The 13,031-nt window shown below is 41.9% G+C and overlaps 1 protein-coding gene across 1 annotated transcript in view; it reads right to left on the bottom strand.

The window, feature by feature from the left end:
* Positions 1 to 13,031, bottom strand: part of dis3l2 (DIS3 like 3'-5' exoribonuclease 2) — a 51,869-nt gene that overhangs the window by 35,767 nt on the left and 3,071 nt on the right. The window contains exons 3-7 of the mRNA XM_060916960.1: positions 12,046 to 12,191; positions 10,413 to 10,466; positions 10,211 to 10,312; positions 9,931 to 10,081; positions 1,049 to 1,107 (exon numbers count right to left, since the gene is read on the bottom strand). Of these exons, the coding sequence (XP_060772943.1) occupies positions 1,049 to 1,107; positions 9,931 to 10,081; positions 10,211 to 10,312; positions 10,413 to 10,466; positions 12,046 to 12,191 (512 nt within the window). The remainder of the gene's footprint in view (positions 1 to 1,048; positions 1,108 to 9,930; positions 10,082 to 10,210; positions 10,313 to 10,412; positions 10,467 to 12,045; positions 12,192 to 13,031) is intronic.

The following is a 13,031-nucleotide window of genomic DNA, read 5'->3' as shown; positions in this document are numbered from 1 at the left end:
GGGGTTTTGCTCAGCGTAAAGGATTTTTTTTTGTTTGTTTACATTTATTGCCATTTAAGCATCTATGGCTATTTCATGGCCAATACAGGTAATAAATATCACATAAAATTAAAACCAATAATAAAATAAATAAATACATCAAATACGTTTGTACACATCAATGCACTTCAAAAAGTTTAAAACCTTTAACGGTGAAACCTTATTAAAAATATCTAGCATTGTGCTTTCTTTAAAAAACTTCTGCCTTTGTATTCTAAAAGCAGGGCAAGACAAAATGTGCTTAATTGATAAAAGATCACCACAAAGATCGCAAAGTGGAGGTTCACCTCCAGTTCAGCGTAAAGGAAGTGTTAATTGGGGTTTTACTCAGTGTAACGTGGGGTTTTGCTCAGTGTAAAGGAAGTGTCATGTGGGGTTTTGCTCAGTGTCACGTGGGGTTTTGCTCAGTGTCACGTGGGGTTTTGCTCAGTGTAACGTGGGGTTTTGCTCAGTGTAAAGGAAGTGTAACGTGGAGTTTTGCTCAGTGTAACGTGGGGTTTTGCTCAGTGTAAAGGAAGTGTAACGTGGAGTTTTGCTCAGTGTAACATGGGGTTTTGCTCAGTGTAAAGGAAGTGTAACGTGGAGTTTTGCTCAGTGTAACATGGGGTTTTGCTCAGTGTAAAGGAAGTGTAACGTGGAGTTTTGCTCAGTGTAACGTGGGGTTTTGCTCAGTGTAAAGGAAGTGTAACGTGGAGTTTTGCTCAGTGTAACGTGGGGTTTTGCTCAGTGTAAAGGAAGTGTAACGTGGAGTTTTGCTCAGTGTAACGTGGGGTTTTGCTCAGTGTAAAGGAAGTGTAACGTGGGGTTTTGCCCAGTGTAATGTGGGGTTTTGCTCCGTGTAAAGGAACGGTAACGTGGGGTTTTACTCAGTGTAAAGGAAGTGTTAATTGGGGTTTTACTCAGTGTAAAGGAAGTGTAACGTGGGGTTTTACTCAGTGTAAAATAAGTTTTACTCAGTGTAAAGTGGGGTTTTACTCAGTGTAAAGTGGGTTTTATCACAATGTTGTACCTTGGCGGTGCGCTGAAGGTTCCTGTCTGAAGCTCTGTGTGTATCTGCTGTGGGTGGGACTGAGTGAAATAAAAACAGAGAAACAGCTGGGTTTAAAATGCTTAGAAGGTGATGAGGAGTAGACTGAATAATGAAACACAATCACAGTGCTATGTAAACAGAAGCACATGTAATTAATTACTAGTAGATCCTGGAGAACCCCTCCCCCCACGGTGTTTCCCTACTTGTGATATTTAGCACCTTATTTGGCATTGCAGTGCATGGACAAACTGATGCTCCCCAACCTTTGTCTGTCGACATCATCACTGACTGAGTGAACAAAACTAACAGCAGTAATTAAGCCATAAAGTGATGCTAGTAAATGAGAGTCCTGAACTTCAGCACGTCCGATACTGCTGTTCCTGATGGAGGAGACTTTTCTAAAACCTTTGCTCATATGAGTCAGACTGCTGATGAGCTCATGAACAAACGTCTGCACTCTTCTTCCTGTCCTGAAGAAAGGAACATACATCCCATGTTTCCTGTGCTGGGAGAATGGCACCTCCAGCTGGGGAAAGGGGGAAAAAGGAATGGCGCCTCTCCTTTTGGTTGGTTAATTAATATTACCAGCAACACAGTAGTGGACATGGGAAGGGTACACCTGTCCTGGGACAGACTGCTGCTCAAGGACAGAAACAGCCTTTACAAAAGGGCTGCAGGTTAACGTCAGTCCTACTCAGAGGAAGGAAGGAAGTTTAATAGAGTTCGTCATAAATCCATACAGAACTGATTGACAGGCGAAAATTACAGAACGGATAGTCCCAATTGACAATTTTCCTTTGCACAAATACAAAAACAAAAATATAGATTGCTAATAAACTATAAAAATAAACAAACAAATTAAGTATAAATTAAAAAAAAATTTTTTAAGTTTCTAATGTCCTATAATTAATAAAATAGATAACTGACTATGGTTGCTGGTACATGGGTAACTTTACAAAATATACAATATGGAGTCGACTCTTCAATACAGTTAGACTGGTTGCATTCTTAATGTTTGCAGAAAAGCTGTTCCATAGTTTAACAGTTCCTGGGAAATAGGATTCCCCAAAATAGTTCTGTTTATGACTGGAAAGATGATGGTAGTTAGCAACATCAAAGTTCCAGGTGGAATAACAAGATGTAGCAGAAATGAGTAAGCTGGAAAAATTTGCAGTAGTAATGCCAGACCGAATCTTATAAAACAGTATCAAGTCACTAATCTCACACCTAAGTTCCAACGGTAAAAGTTTCAGAGATTTAAGTCTTTCTGTGTAGCAGACATCAGAAGGAGGGTAATTTAGAATAAACTTAGTTGCACGTCTCTGAATGTTCTCTATTAGAGCTTTGTGCTTTACTGTGTATGATGACCATAAATTACATGCATATTCAAGGCAGGGCCTCAGTAAAGTACAGTAGAGGAGCTGCCTTGTCGCAGTATCATGCATGTCCCAGCAGACACGCTTCACAAGCCCTCACAATTTGTTGGCCTTTGCGCACACGTGCTCGATGTGAGTTCCCCATGACAGATCCTTGGTCACAAGTACACCGAGGTCTGTTATCTGAGTTGCAGATTCAAGGACCTGCCCATCCAGGTGATATGTTTGCTTAATGGTCTTTTTCTTCTTAGACATTTGTAAAACTTTGCACTTTGAAGTACTGAATTTCATTCCATGGTCTAGACTCCAATTATGTAACGAGTCTATGTCCGCCTGCAGAGAGAGTGCTGATCTTGTAGAATCAATAGTATGATAAAGTTTAGAATCGTCTGCATAGAGTGCAAGGGTTGATCCATGAAGCACATAACTAGGTATATTGTTGACATAGATGAGGAAGAGCAGAGGCCCCAGAATTGACCCCTGCGGAACACCAGATGTTACAGGTAACCAGGAAGAGAAAGCACCATTAAGTACCACACGTTGCTGCCTATTCGTTAAGTAACTTCGAAACCATTCAAGCAGAGAACCTATAATACCATATTCCCTTAGCCTTGTTAACATGGGACCTTATCAAAGGTCTTTGACAGGTCTAAATAAACTACATCTCTCTCACCACCCCCTGCCATTTTATCCAAGATGTAGTTGTAGTTGGGATACGATGGAAAGTAGTGAAACAGGTCTTTCGTTCTCTGACAAAGATGGGTCACCTCTTTTGAATATTGGTGTCACGTTAGCACGTTTCCACAAAGCAGGAACTGAACCAAATGATAAGGACATGTTGAACAACTGACACAGGGATGGCACTATCTGGCTTGCAGTGTTCTTCAACAAGGCACCAAGGATATCGTCTGGACCGCATGCTTTATCTGGGTCAAGATTTTGAAGAACTTTCTCCACTTCAGCAGCATTGAGGTTAACATAACTCTTCGCCCACTCGGTTGGTAGACTGGACGCTAGGTGGTTGTACAGGTGTTGCCGGATTAAACACAGAATGAAAGAACTGGTTGAGGACATTTCTTCAGTTTTAGTTATGAAAGAGTGACCAAACCGCAGAAAAGTTAGAGATAAATTGTCAGTTGGGCGAGACTTAACATATTGCCAGAAACGTTTAGGGTTTTCCACAATAGAACTTTTAAGATTTTCAGCATACTCTCTTCTTTTGAATTAGTAATTTTTTCATAGAATGCCGGAGGTCATTGTACTTTTTCTGAGCCAAGGGCGAACCAGTTTTAATTGCCTTTTGTCTCTGTGCATCTTTCTTTTTAAGCATTGATCGAAGCTCATTGTCGATCCACGGATGATTGTTTACATTCTTTACTTTCAATTTAGGAAAGTGCTCATCAACAGCAGAAACAAACAAATCATTCCAATTAGCAAGCGATTAGTCAACATCACCAGGAACAAAGCACAAGTCCCATGAGATTCTCTTCAAAGATTCTTTAAGTCCCGTCCAATCAGCTCTTTTGAAATTGTAAACAACGCGTTTGGATTTTGGTCTTTTTGGAACTTTAAGGTCTAACTCCAAGCTTATTAATTTGTGGTCAGTAGAAATAATATCGTCAAAATCCATGAATATACTGAAACTTGGTGGGAATAGTCAGGCCCGCCGACAGGGGGGGACAAATGGGTATGTTGTCCCAGGCCCAGGAATTGGGGGGTGGGGGGTGGGGGGGTGGCAGAACTGGGCTCTCATGAAGTTGCAATTATTTTATTTCATTTCAAAATGTGTCGATTTGGGGGAGAAATGTGCTATATTTGCATACAATAAATGATTTCTAGATCTTTTGCCTTTATTGTCTTTGAAAAAGGCGTCAAGAACCCCCTACCACCCCTAATGCAAAAATGGTTTGGTCTGACTCTTTGATTAAGGGGAAAAATACGACATCGTTCGATCATAGTGCTTCGACAATCAGCGTGCGTGCTATTTGCCAACATGCACAAGTCAGAAGCACAGAAAAGAAAAGAAAAGAGAAAAAGAGAGGAAGAAACCAAGAGACTCAGGGGCTCACTGCATAAATATTTTAAAAAAGATTGGGATGATGCAGCAGGTACTAGCAAAGGCAGTGGGGCAGCTGAGCCAGGTAAGACCAGTGTTGGGCACGTTACTTTCAAAAAGTAATTAGTTATAGTTACTAGTTACTTTTCCCAAAAAGTAACTGAGTTAGTAACGAAGTTACTTTGTCATAAAAGTAACTAATTACCAGGGAAAGTAATTATTCCGTTACATTTTGTTCCCCCTCAAAAAAAATCAAATTCAATTAGTGTAATCATAATAAAAGTGAATGTTAAATGTGTTTAATGACTGAAATGGACACTTAACAGGACCAATTAGTCACGTCATCTACACTATATTAATATTTTTGTGGGACAATGTGAGATAAGACATCTATCAAATGTAATATATTTTTGTAGTTATTAAAATTGTTACTAATTACTGGCCACTGACGAGGACAAACGCTTTGTTCCTCGACATAATGTGCATTGCACGTAAACACTCTTGCCTTTTATTTCAAGTAATGAAAAGTAATGGCTGTATTTCCAGTGTGAAAGCGCAGTGCTGGGCTGACCGCTCGCCATCGCTGGCTCTTCCGATTGAAAGAGCGCGCAGTAGTGCAGTAGGCGTGGCCTACCTACGTATGTTGTCCAAATCTACTCTGATTGGCTTACTGTGCCGTTGTCTCGTGTCTCCCCGCCCCACACTAAAGCAGAGGAAAGAAAGGCTGAACGAGCAGCGTGCCAGATGAGAACAGCTTTAATAAAGTAACGCATAGTATTTTATTGTAAGTAACGGGAACGGCGTTATAACGATGTAAAAAGTAATTAGTTAAATTACTCGTTACTAAAAAAAGTAACGCCGTTAGTAACGCCGTTTATTTCTACCGCCGTTATTCCCATCACTGGGTAAGACACAGCCAACTTTTTCCAGCCCCGTAAAGTAACCCCAACCAAGGCACGCGCGGCACGCAGTTCATGTTACAAACGAGGGGAGAGCAAGTCACACTGAACACCATATCAAACGCACAGGGCATTGAATCATTTCATAACCACAACGGCTTAATAACATTGTGTTTCATATATCTGATTGAAGCTAAGAATATTCACATTAGCCCGCAATCATATCCCGCCGTTTCTCAAGCAGTGTGTTCTTCTCTGCTTTTCACACTGGACAGTACGCACGCACAACAAAAGTCCGGTGCATTGCATTTCGTACGGAAGTACAGAAGCGTATTGCTTTCACTTGGAAAAAAAAAAAGAATCCAAAAAAATAAATTACTCAGAAAAACCGGATTTGTTTTTTTCAAGTGAAAGCAATACGCTTCCGTAATTTCGCACCTGAATAGTTGCAGACTAAGGAAATGTTAAAATGTTAAAACTGTAAAAATGTTGAATGCTAAAATGAAATGGTTGTTGACCGGTTGAATGGTTGTTGAATACCTGTCATTTAAAGGTTGGAGTGAGTAGAGACTGGGATAAGAGAGGTGGGTGTGTGTGTGGGTTTGCCCGGGGGGGGGGGGGGGGGGGGGGGGGGGTGTTTGGGGTTGTTAGGGGGGGGCCCATTCAGAGCATTTTGTCCCGGGCCCAGCCAAAGCTGTCAGCAGCCCTGGGAATAGTAGTCAAAATTAAATCCACTATATTTTGTTCTCTAGTTGGGAAGCCTACTAGCTGCCACAAGTAATTGTCTTTAACAAGCTTGGTGAAATAATTATGCAAAGAATCATTAGATTTCACTGTTCCTGTGTTCCAATCTATTTCCGCCAAGTTGAAATCACCGACTAAAGTAATTTGATCAAACTCAGCTTTTGATGCCATGCACAGGGTTTTCTTGAGTTGTTTTAAAATAGTAAACGTCAGTGTGAGGAGGTCTGTAGAAGGCAATTAATAAACTCTTCCGTCTTGAATCGGGATGGAGTTCGCATACCAAAATTTCTGCATCCGCTTCAAGGTCACTTCGCCAACGGCTCAACATGTTGTTTCTGATGGCCAGAAATACTCCACCTACTTTTCAGTTTCCCCTGTCTCATCTGTGGATTGTGAATTCAGAGCAGGGAAGTAATTCACAGTTCAGATAGTTTGGGTTTAACCACGATTCAACACAGAAGATAAGATCTTTTCCTATCGATAGTGCTTGAAGCTCACTCGTCTTCTTAAGGATACTTCTGGAATTCGTATACAAGCCTTTTATGGTTGAGCAGGAGGAGCTTTTAATTGTAGTCGTAGGTCCGGGTTGGGTTGCGATATCTCCACACAAAAGCAAGAGACCGACTAAATAGAGACCGGGGGTGGCACGGTGGTGTAGTGGTTAGCACTGTTGCCTCACAGCAAGAAGGTTCTGGGTTCGAGCCCAGTGGCCAGCAGGGGCCTTTCTGTGTGGAGTTTTCATGTTCTCCCCGTTTCTGCGTGGGTTTCCTCCACAATCCAAAGACATGCAGTAGGTTAATGTGGGGCGGCCTTGGGCTGAGGTGCCCTTGAGCGAGGTACCGAACTCCTGACTGCTCCCTGGGCGCTGTAGTGTGGCTGCCCACTGCTCTGTGTGTGTGTGCGTGTGTTCACTGCTTCAGATGGGTTAAACGCAGAGGATGAATCTCACTGTGCTTGAAATGTGCATGTGACAAATAAAGGTTTCTTCTCTTCTATCCTCTCGACCTTGTAAAATTACGACATGAACATAAGTGATGATGATCTTGGGGAGTTGAATCAGTAGAAAAAGTCTTATCCACTGGGACTGTCTTGCATAATCTCCATAAATGGAAACGAAACTCATAAGGATTTCTGTATACGAGTTCTACCTTAACAAGAAGTAGCAAGAAATGTATTGCAACTAATAAAACTGAAAAATCTAAAAGAAACTGAATTACTTTCCTTAACCTCGGCATCAAAAGCCTCAACTTGCGTACTAGATCCCTTACCTACAAGTAATTGAACCGGCTCTAAAAATAATAAATTCTTCTCTTACGATTGGCTATGTACCCAAATCCTTAAACTAGCAGTTATCAAACCCCTGATTAAAAAACCTGACCTTGATCCCTGTCAGCTGTCCAATTATCGGCCAATATCAAACCTCCCCTTTATCTCCAAGATCCTTGAAAAAGCTGTGGCACAGCAGTTATGCTCATATTTACATAGGAATAACATCCATGAAATGTATCAGTCAGGATTTAGACCTCATCATAGCACAGAGACAGCACTGGTTAAAGTAGTAAACGACCTACTGTTGGCGTCTGATCAGGGCTGTGTCTCGCTGCTTGTGTTGCTTGACCTTAGTGCAGCATTTGATACCATTGATCATTCCATTCTTCTGGATAGACTAGAAAATGTTGTGGGAGTTAAGGGAACGGCCCTCTCCTGGCTCAGCTCTTATTTAACTGATCGCTATCAGTATATTGATATAAATGGTGATATTTCTAGACATACTGAGGTAAAGTTTGGTGTTCCACAAGGTTCTGTCTTGGGTCCACTGCTTTTTTCTCTATATATGTTACCTCTGGGTGATATTATTCATAAACATTGTATTAGTTTCCACTGTTATGCTGATGACACACAGTTGTATGTTTCTGCAAAACCTGATGAGAGACACCAGCTTAATAGAATTGAGGAATGTGTGAAGGACATTAGACACTGGATGCTTATTAACTTCCTTCTGCTTAACTCTGACAAGACTGAAGTACTTGTACTCGGACCACATGCAGCTAGAAGTAAGTTTTCTGATTCCACAGTAACTCTGGATGGCCTTTCTGTTTCTTCACGTGCAGCAGTAAAAGACCTCGGAGTGATTATTGACCCCAGTCTTTCATTCGAAACTCACATTGATAACATCACCCGGATAGCTTTCTTTCATCTCAGAAATATTGCTAAGATAAGAAATTTAATGTCACTTCGTGACACGGAAAAACTAGTTCATGCTTTTGTTCCCTCCAGGTTGGATTATTGTAATGCCTTACTGTCTGGATGTTCCAATAAGTGCATAAACAAGCTCCAGTTAGTTCAAAATTCAGCAACAAGAGTCCTTACTAGAACTAGAAAATATGACCACATCACCCGTCTTATCCACACTGCATTGGCTCCCAATCAAATTTCGTATTGATTAGAAAATACTACTATTGATCTTTAAAGCACTAAATGGTCTCGCACCACAGTACCTGAGTGAACTTCTGCTCCTCTATGACCCACCACACCTACTTAGATCAAAAGGTGCAGGCTATCTGCTGGTACCTCGTATAGTGAAGGCTACATCAGGGGGCGGAGCCTTTTCTTACAAAGCCCCACTGTTATGGAACAGCCTTCCAAGTAATGTTCGGGAATCAGACACAGTCTCAGTGTTTAAGTCTCGGCTGAAAACAGATCTGTTTAGTCAAGCCTTGTGTTAATGGTGTTTATGAGGTAAAGGAGTAGATCTGGAGGATCCTCAGACAGAGTGTGTTGGTAAACTGGGATGTATGGATGCTGTCAGTCCCCACTCGCTTGCTCACTCGAGTTTGTTGACGGTGTAGTGGCTGCTGCTTTATGTCCCGGGGCCCCTCATGCCTGTGTTACCTTCTGGCTCTCCCCTTTTAGTTATGCTGTCATAGTTAGTTGCCAGAGTCCCTGCTTGTACTCAGTGCAATATGTATACTGTTCCTACTTATTCAGGTGACATTGGGCATACCTAACAACCTGTGTTTTCTCTGTCTTCTCCCCCCCCAATCTATCACTCTGAGTTACATGTCGGTCCTGGGATCGAGATGCTGAACCTCTTCTGCTCCTCGGACCTGCCTGATCCATCCTGGTGCCCTGTGTCTGGCTGGAGTCTCATCGCATTGCTCCTGTGGAGGACGGCCCCATGTGGACAGTTGAAAGTCACACCTGGAGGACGCTCTGGACTCTTACAGTAATGCTTTTATGGCTGACGACTACAGTTGACTTGCTAACTTTAGGACTGCAGTTGTCATGAACAGTTTTGCACTCAAGTTTACATCAATGAAGAGTTTATAACATCAACGAAACTGACTTCATGTTAAAGCTGTTAATGTTATAGTCATGTTGTTGGCCAAATGAGGATGGGTTCCCTTTTGAGTCTGGTTCCTCTCGAGGTTTCTTCCTCATGTCGTCTGAGGGAGTTTTTCCTTGCCACCGTCGCCACAGGCTTCATCATTGGGGATAGATTAGGGATAAAATTAGCTCGTGTTTTAAGTCGTTCAAATTCTGTAAAGCTGCTTTGCGACAATGTTTATTGTTAAAAGTGCTATACAAATAAACTCGACGTGACTAATAAGATGACGGAGCTCAGTTGAGCGCGTCCAGCCGCCATCTTTTTTTTTTTTTTTTTTTTAGCTGTTTTACTAACTTCCTAGAGGAAGGAACAGCCACATCACTGGAATCTCACTGTTCTCACTCACATCAACATTATCATAACCTGCAGACTTACACACCTTCCATACACACACACACCTTTATCTTGCAGAGCAGCTGCCTCCATTTTCTTCCTGAGCTCCTCATTCTCGTCCTCACCATACTGAGCCTCCACTATAACGTCAGGGACGGCCTCGCTCTGTCGCTCCTTCTCCACACTCACCTGTTTGCTCTCGTCCCCGTTCAGCACCTGCAACACAACCAAACACACTCCAGGACTGGTCCACAATCTAATGGTGTTTCATCGTTTCCTTCCACAGCAGTGTGCACCAACACGCCCCGCTCAGTAGAGCAGCGTCCACACCTGCACATTTCTCACCTTCCACTGATCTGGAGGGAGGAGCTTCACCACCACCATGTCTCCGTTCAGAGCTCGGTTCCGTGCCACCACTCCGTCCAGGAAAATGTCCGCTGACCCGTCCTGAACCACAACACCAAAACATCAACCACAACACTGTATGAGGTGGGATACCAGTCGTCATGGCAACCAGGAAACAGCTACTAGCTAACACAGTACTTACAGGAGAAGGGATGAACGCTTCATGATATTTCTTTGGGTTTATCCTCAACACACCCTAATGACAAACAAACAATTATTATAACTACTTCATCCTTTTTGTTCAAAATTAATTTTGTCAAAAATTCAGGTTTTTATAAATGTCAGTGTTGAAAATGCCCTAGCAGAAGTGATGCATATGTTTCTTTAAGGCCTACAGTGTTCAGTATTGCTTTAGGTGATTGGTTTGATGTGTGTTCTGTTGACCAATCAGAGATCAGTACCCTCGAGGAATCATTTGGAGCGGTATTCAGTGAAGGATGGCTACAAGAAGCGGAAGCAGAAGCGGAAGCGAAGAGGGAAGATAGAATTGAGCGCTGCACAGTACACATTCCAAATTCTGGAAACCACCAATAGAAGGTGGTTCAGAACTGGTTAGATGATGACCCAGTATTACTGGATTTGTCGAGATGAAAACAAAAAATAATCACACTCAATGACTAAAGGAGATTAAAGGCTGCAAACAAACTTCTACTGTCTCCTTCATCCTTGACCGGATGCCCATGGTGGCTGTAATTCTCCATTAAAGAACTTCACGAGTTCAAATCTCTGGAATATTTAAATGGTCCTTTGAGCTGGATTTACAGTTGCCATGTTTAAGGATGTCTTGGACCTTCCCTCATATAAAAATGGAGGATGATGAACAGGTTGTGAGGCCTAAGCGTTTCATGCGTCATCCACCTTACTTTGAAGACCCCCCTGCATTTGTTGTTGAAGGTGGGAAGAGGAAAAGCATTCCTATTACTCCAGCAAGGGATAAAGATGAGGTCCTTGATGCAATACAGGAGATAAGAAAACTCCAAATGCGGAAGCAGAAGCGGAAAGGGAAGATATAATTGAGCGCTACACGTTCACAACATTTGGAAACCACCAACAGAATAAGGTTCAAAACTGGTTAGAAGATGCCTTCAGAAGAACGACTCAGTATTATTGGATTTGTCAAAATAAAACAAATAACCACACTCCATCAATGACTAAAGGAGATTAAACTTCTACTGTCTCCTTCATCCTTGACCGGATGGCCATGGTGGCTGTAATTCTGCATGAAAGAACTTTACGAGATCAAACCTTTGGAACGGTCAGACTTTTCGAATAAGATATGTTTCGATAATTAAAGTAAAAGGCGGCAAAAAAGATCACACACATTAAATGAAAACAGACTATTATTTAAAATAATAATAAACAGTTAACCACTAAATTCTTAATTTCCCTGAGGGAACCCGCCCAAAGGGATCAATAAAGTTTTATCTAATCTAAACTCTAATCTAAAATAATGTACAAGGAAAGAAATAAAGATTTAATCTGTCAAACACCCGATTCACATCCTGATGGTTAATTACTATTAAACTATTTAAAAACAAAAACTTTTTTAATCTGTTACACTTTCAGTAGATAGAACTTACATTTCCAAAAAAAATTTTTTTAAAAATCACAAAGACTATCAAATACAACAAACAAAAAAACTGTGATGCAAAAAAAAAAAAAAAATCTACTCGTGTGGGGTTTAACGTAGCACAATGCTGATAATTCTGACATTAGTTAGTGTGTGTGTGTGTGTGTGTGTGTGTGTGTGTGTGTGTGTGTGTGTGTGTGTGTGCCTGTATGAGCTGTCCTCTCTTCAGTCCATCAGACACGTCTTTAACGGACATGTAGTCCTCGTACAGACGTCTCCTCCTCCCTCTGTTCCTCCGACTGGTCTCTTTATCCATCCTGTCTGTCTGTCCTGCTGGGCTCGGGATCATAACTACACACACACACACACACACACACAATCAGTTTTTAATCCTGTATTAAGTATCTGATGCTCCATCTGTTTATAAACTGGAACAAACCATTTCTGAACAGAAGGGTGGATCTGAAACGCCATCTTTGTTTATATCTTGGTTCAAATCCTATCTGTCTGAAAGATTCCACTTCATTGCTATTAACCATCACAAATCCTGCATCACCCCTGTTTCACATGGAGTCCCGCAAGGTTCAGTTCTTGGCCCCATTCTCTTCATCTTATACATGCTTCCACTCGGTTACATTATATGCCGCCATGGACTTCAATTCTACTGCTACGCCGATGACATCCAGCTCTAGATCACCACTAAAACCATCACTCCAGCTATCCTTTCCACCCTCACCAACTGCCTGACAGATATTAAAACCTGGATGAGCCACAACTTTCTCAAACTCAACAACAATAAAATTTAAATTATCATCTTTGGTCCAAAATCCATCCTCCCCACCTCCCAAGATTTCTCACTCTGCATCGATGGTCACTCTGTTACTCCCTCCCCCCTGGTCAGAAATCTTGGAATCTACATGGACCCTGCACTTTCCTTCAAGTCACACATTAACCATGTCACCAAAACATAGCACGTCTACGACCCATTCTCTCCTCCTCAGCTGCAGAAACACTAATCCACACCTTCATCACCTCCAGACTGGACTACTGTAACAGCATCCTGTATGGCCTCCCCTCCTCTGTTCTCCAAAAGCTGCAATATGTTCAAAACTCTGCTGCCCGACTGCTCACTCGATCCCCCTCCAGAGAACACATCACCCCCATCCTCTGTCAACTTCACTGGCTTCCCAT

This window comes from Neoarius graeffei, chromosome 1 (genome assembly GCF_027579695.1).
Source record: "Neoarius graeffei isolate fNeoGra1 chromosome 1, fNeoGra1.pri, whole genome shotgun sequence".
Lineage (NCBI taxonomy): Eukaryota > Metazoa > Chordata > Actinopteri > Siluriformes > Ariidae > Neoarius > Neoarius graeffei.
The sequence above is the reverse complement of the archived record's forward strand: the minus strand, read 5'-3'. Positions and strand labels throughout refer to the sequence as shown.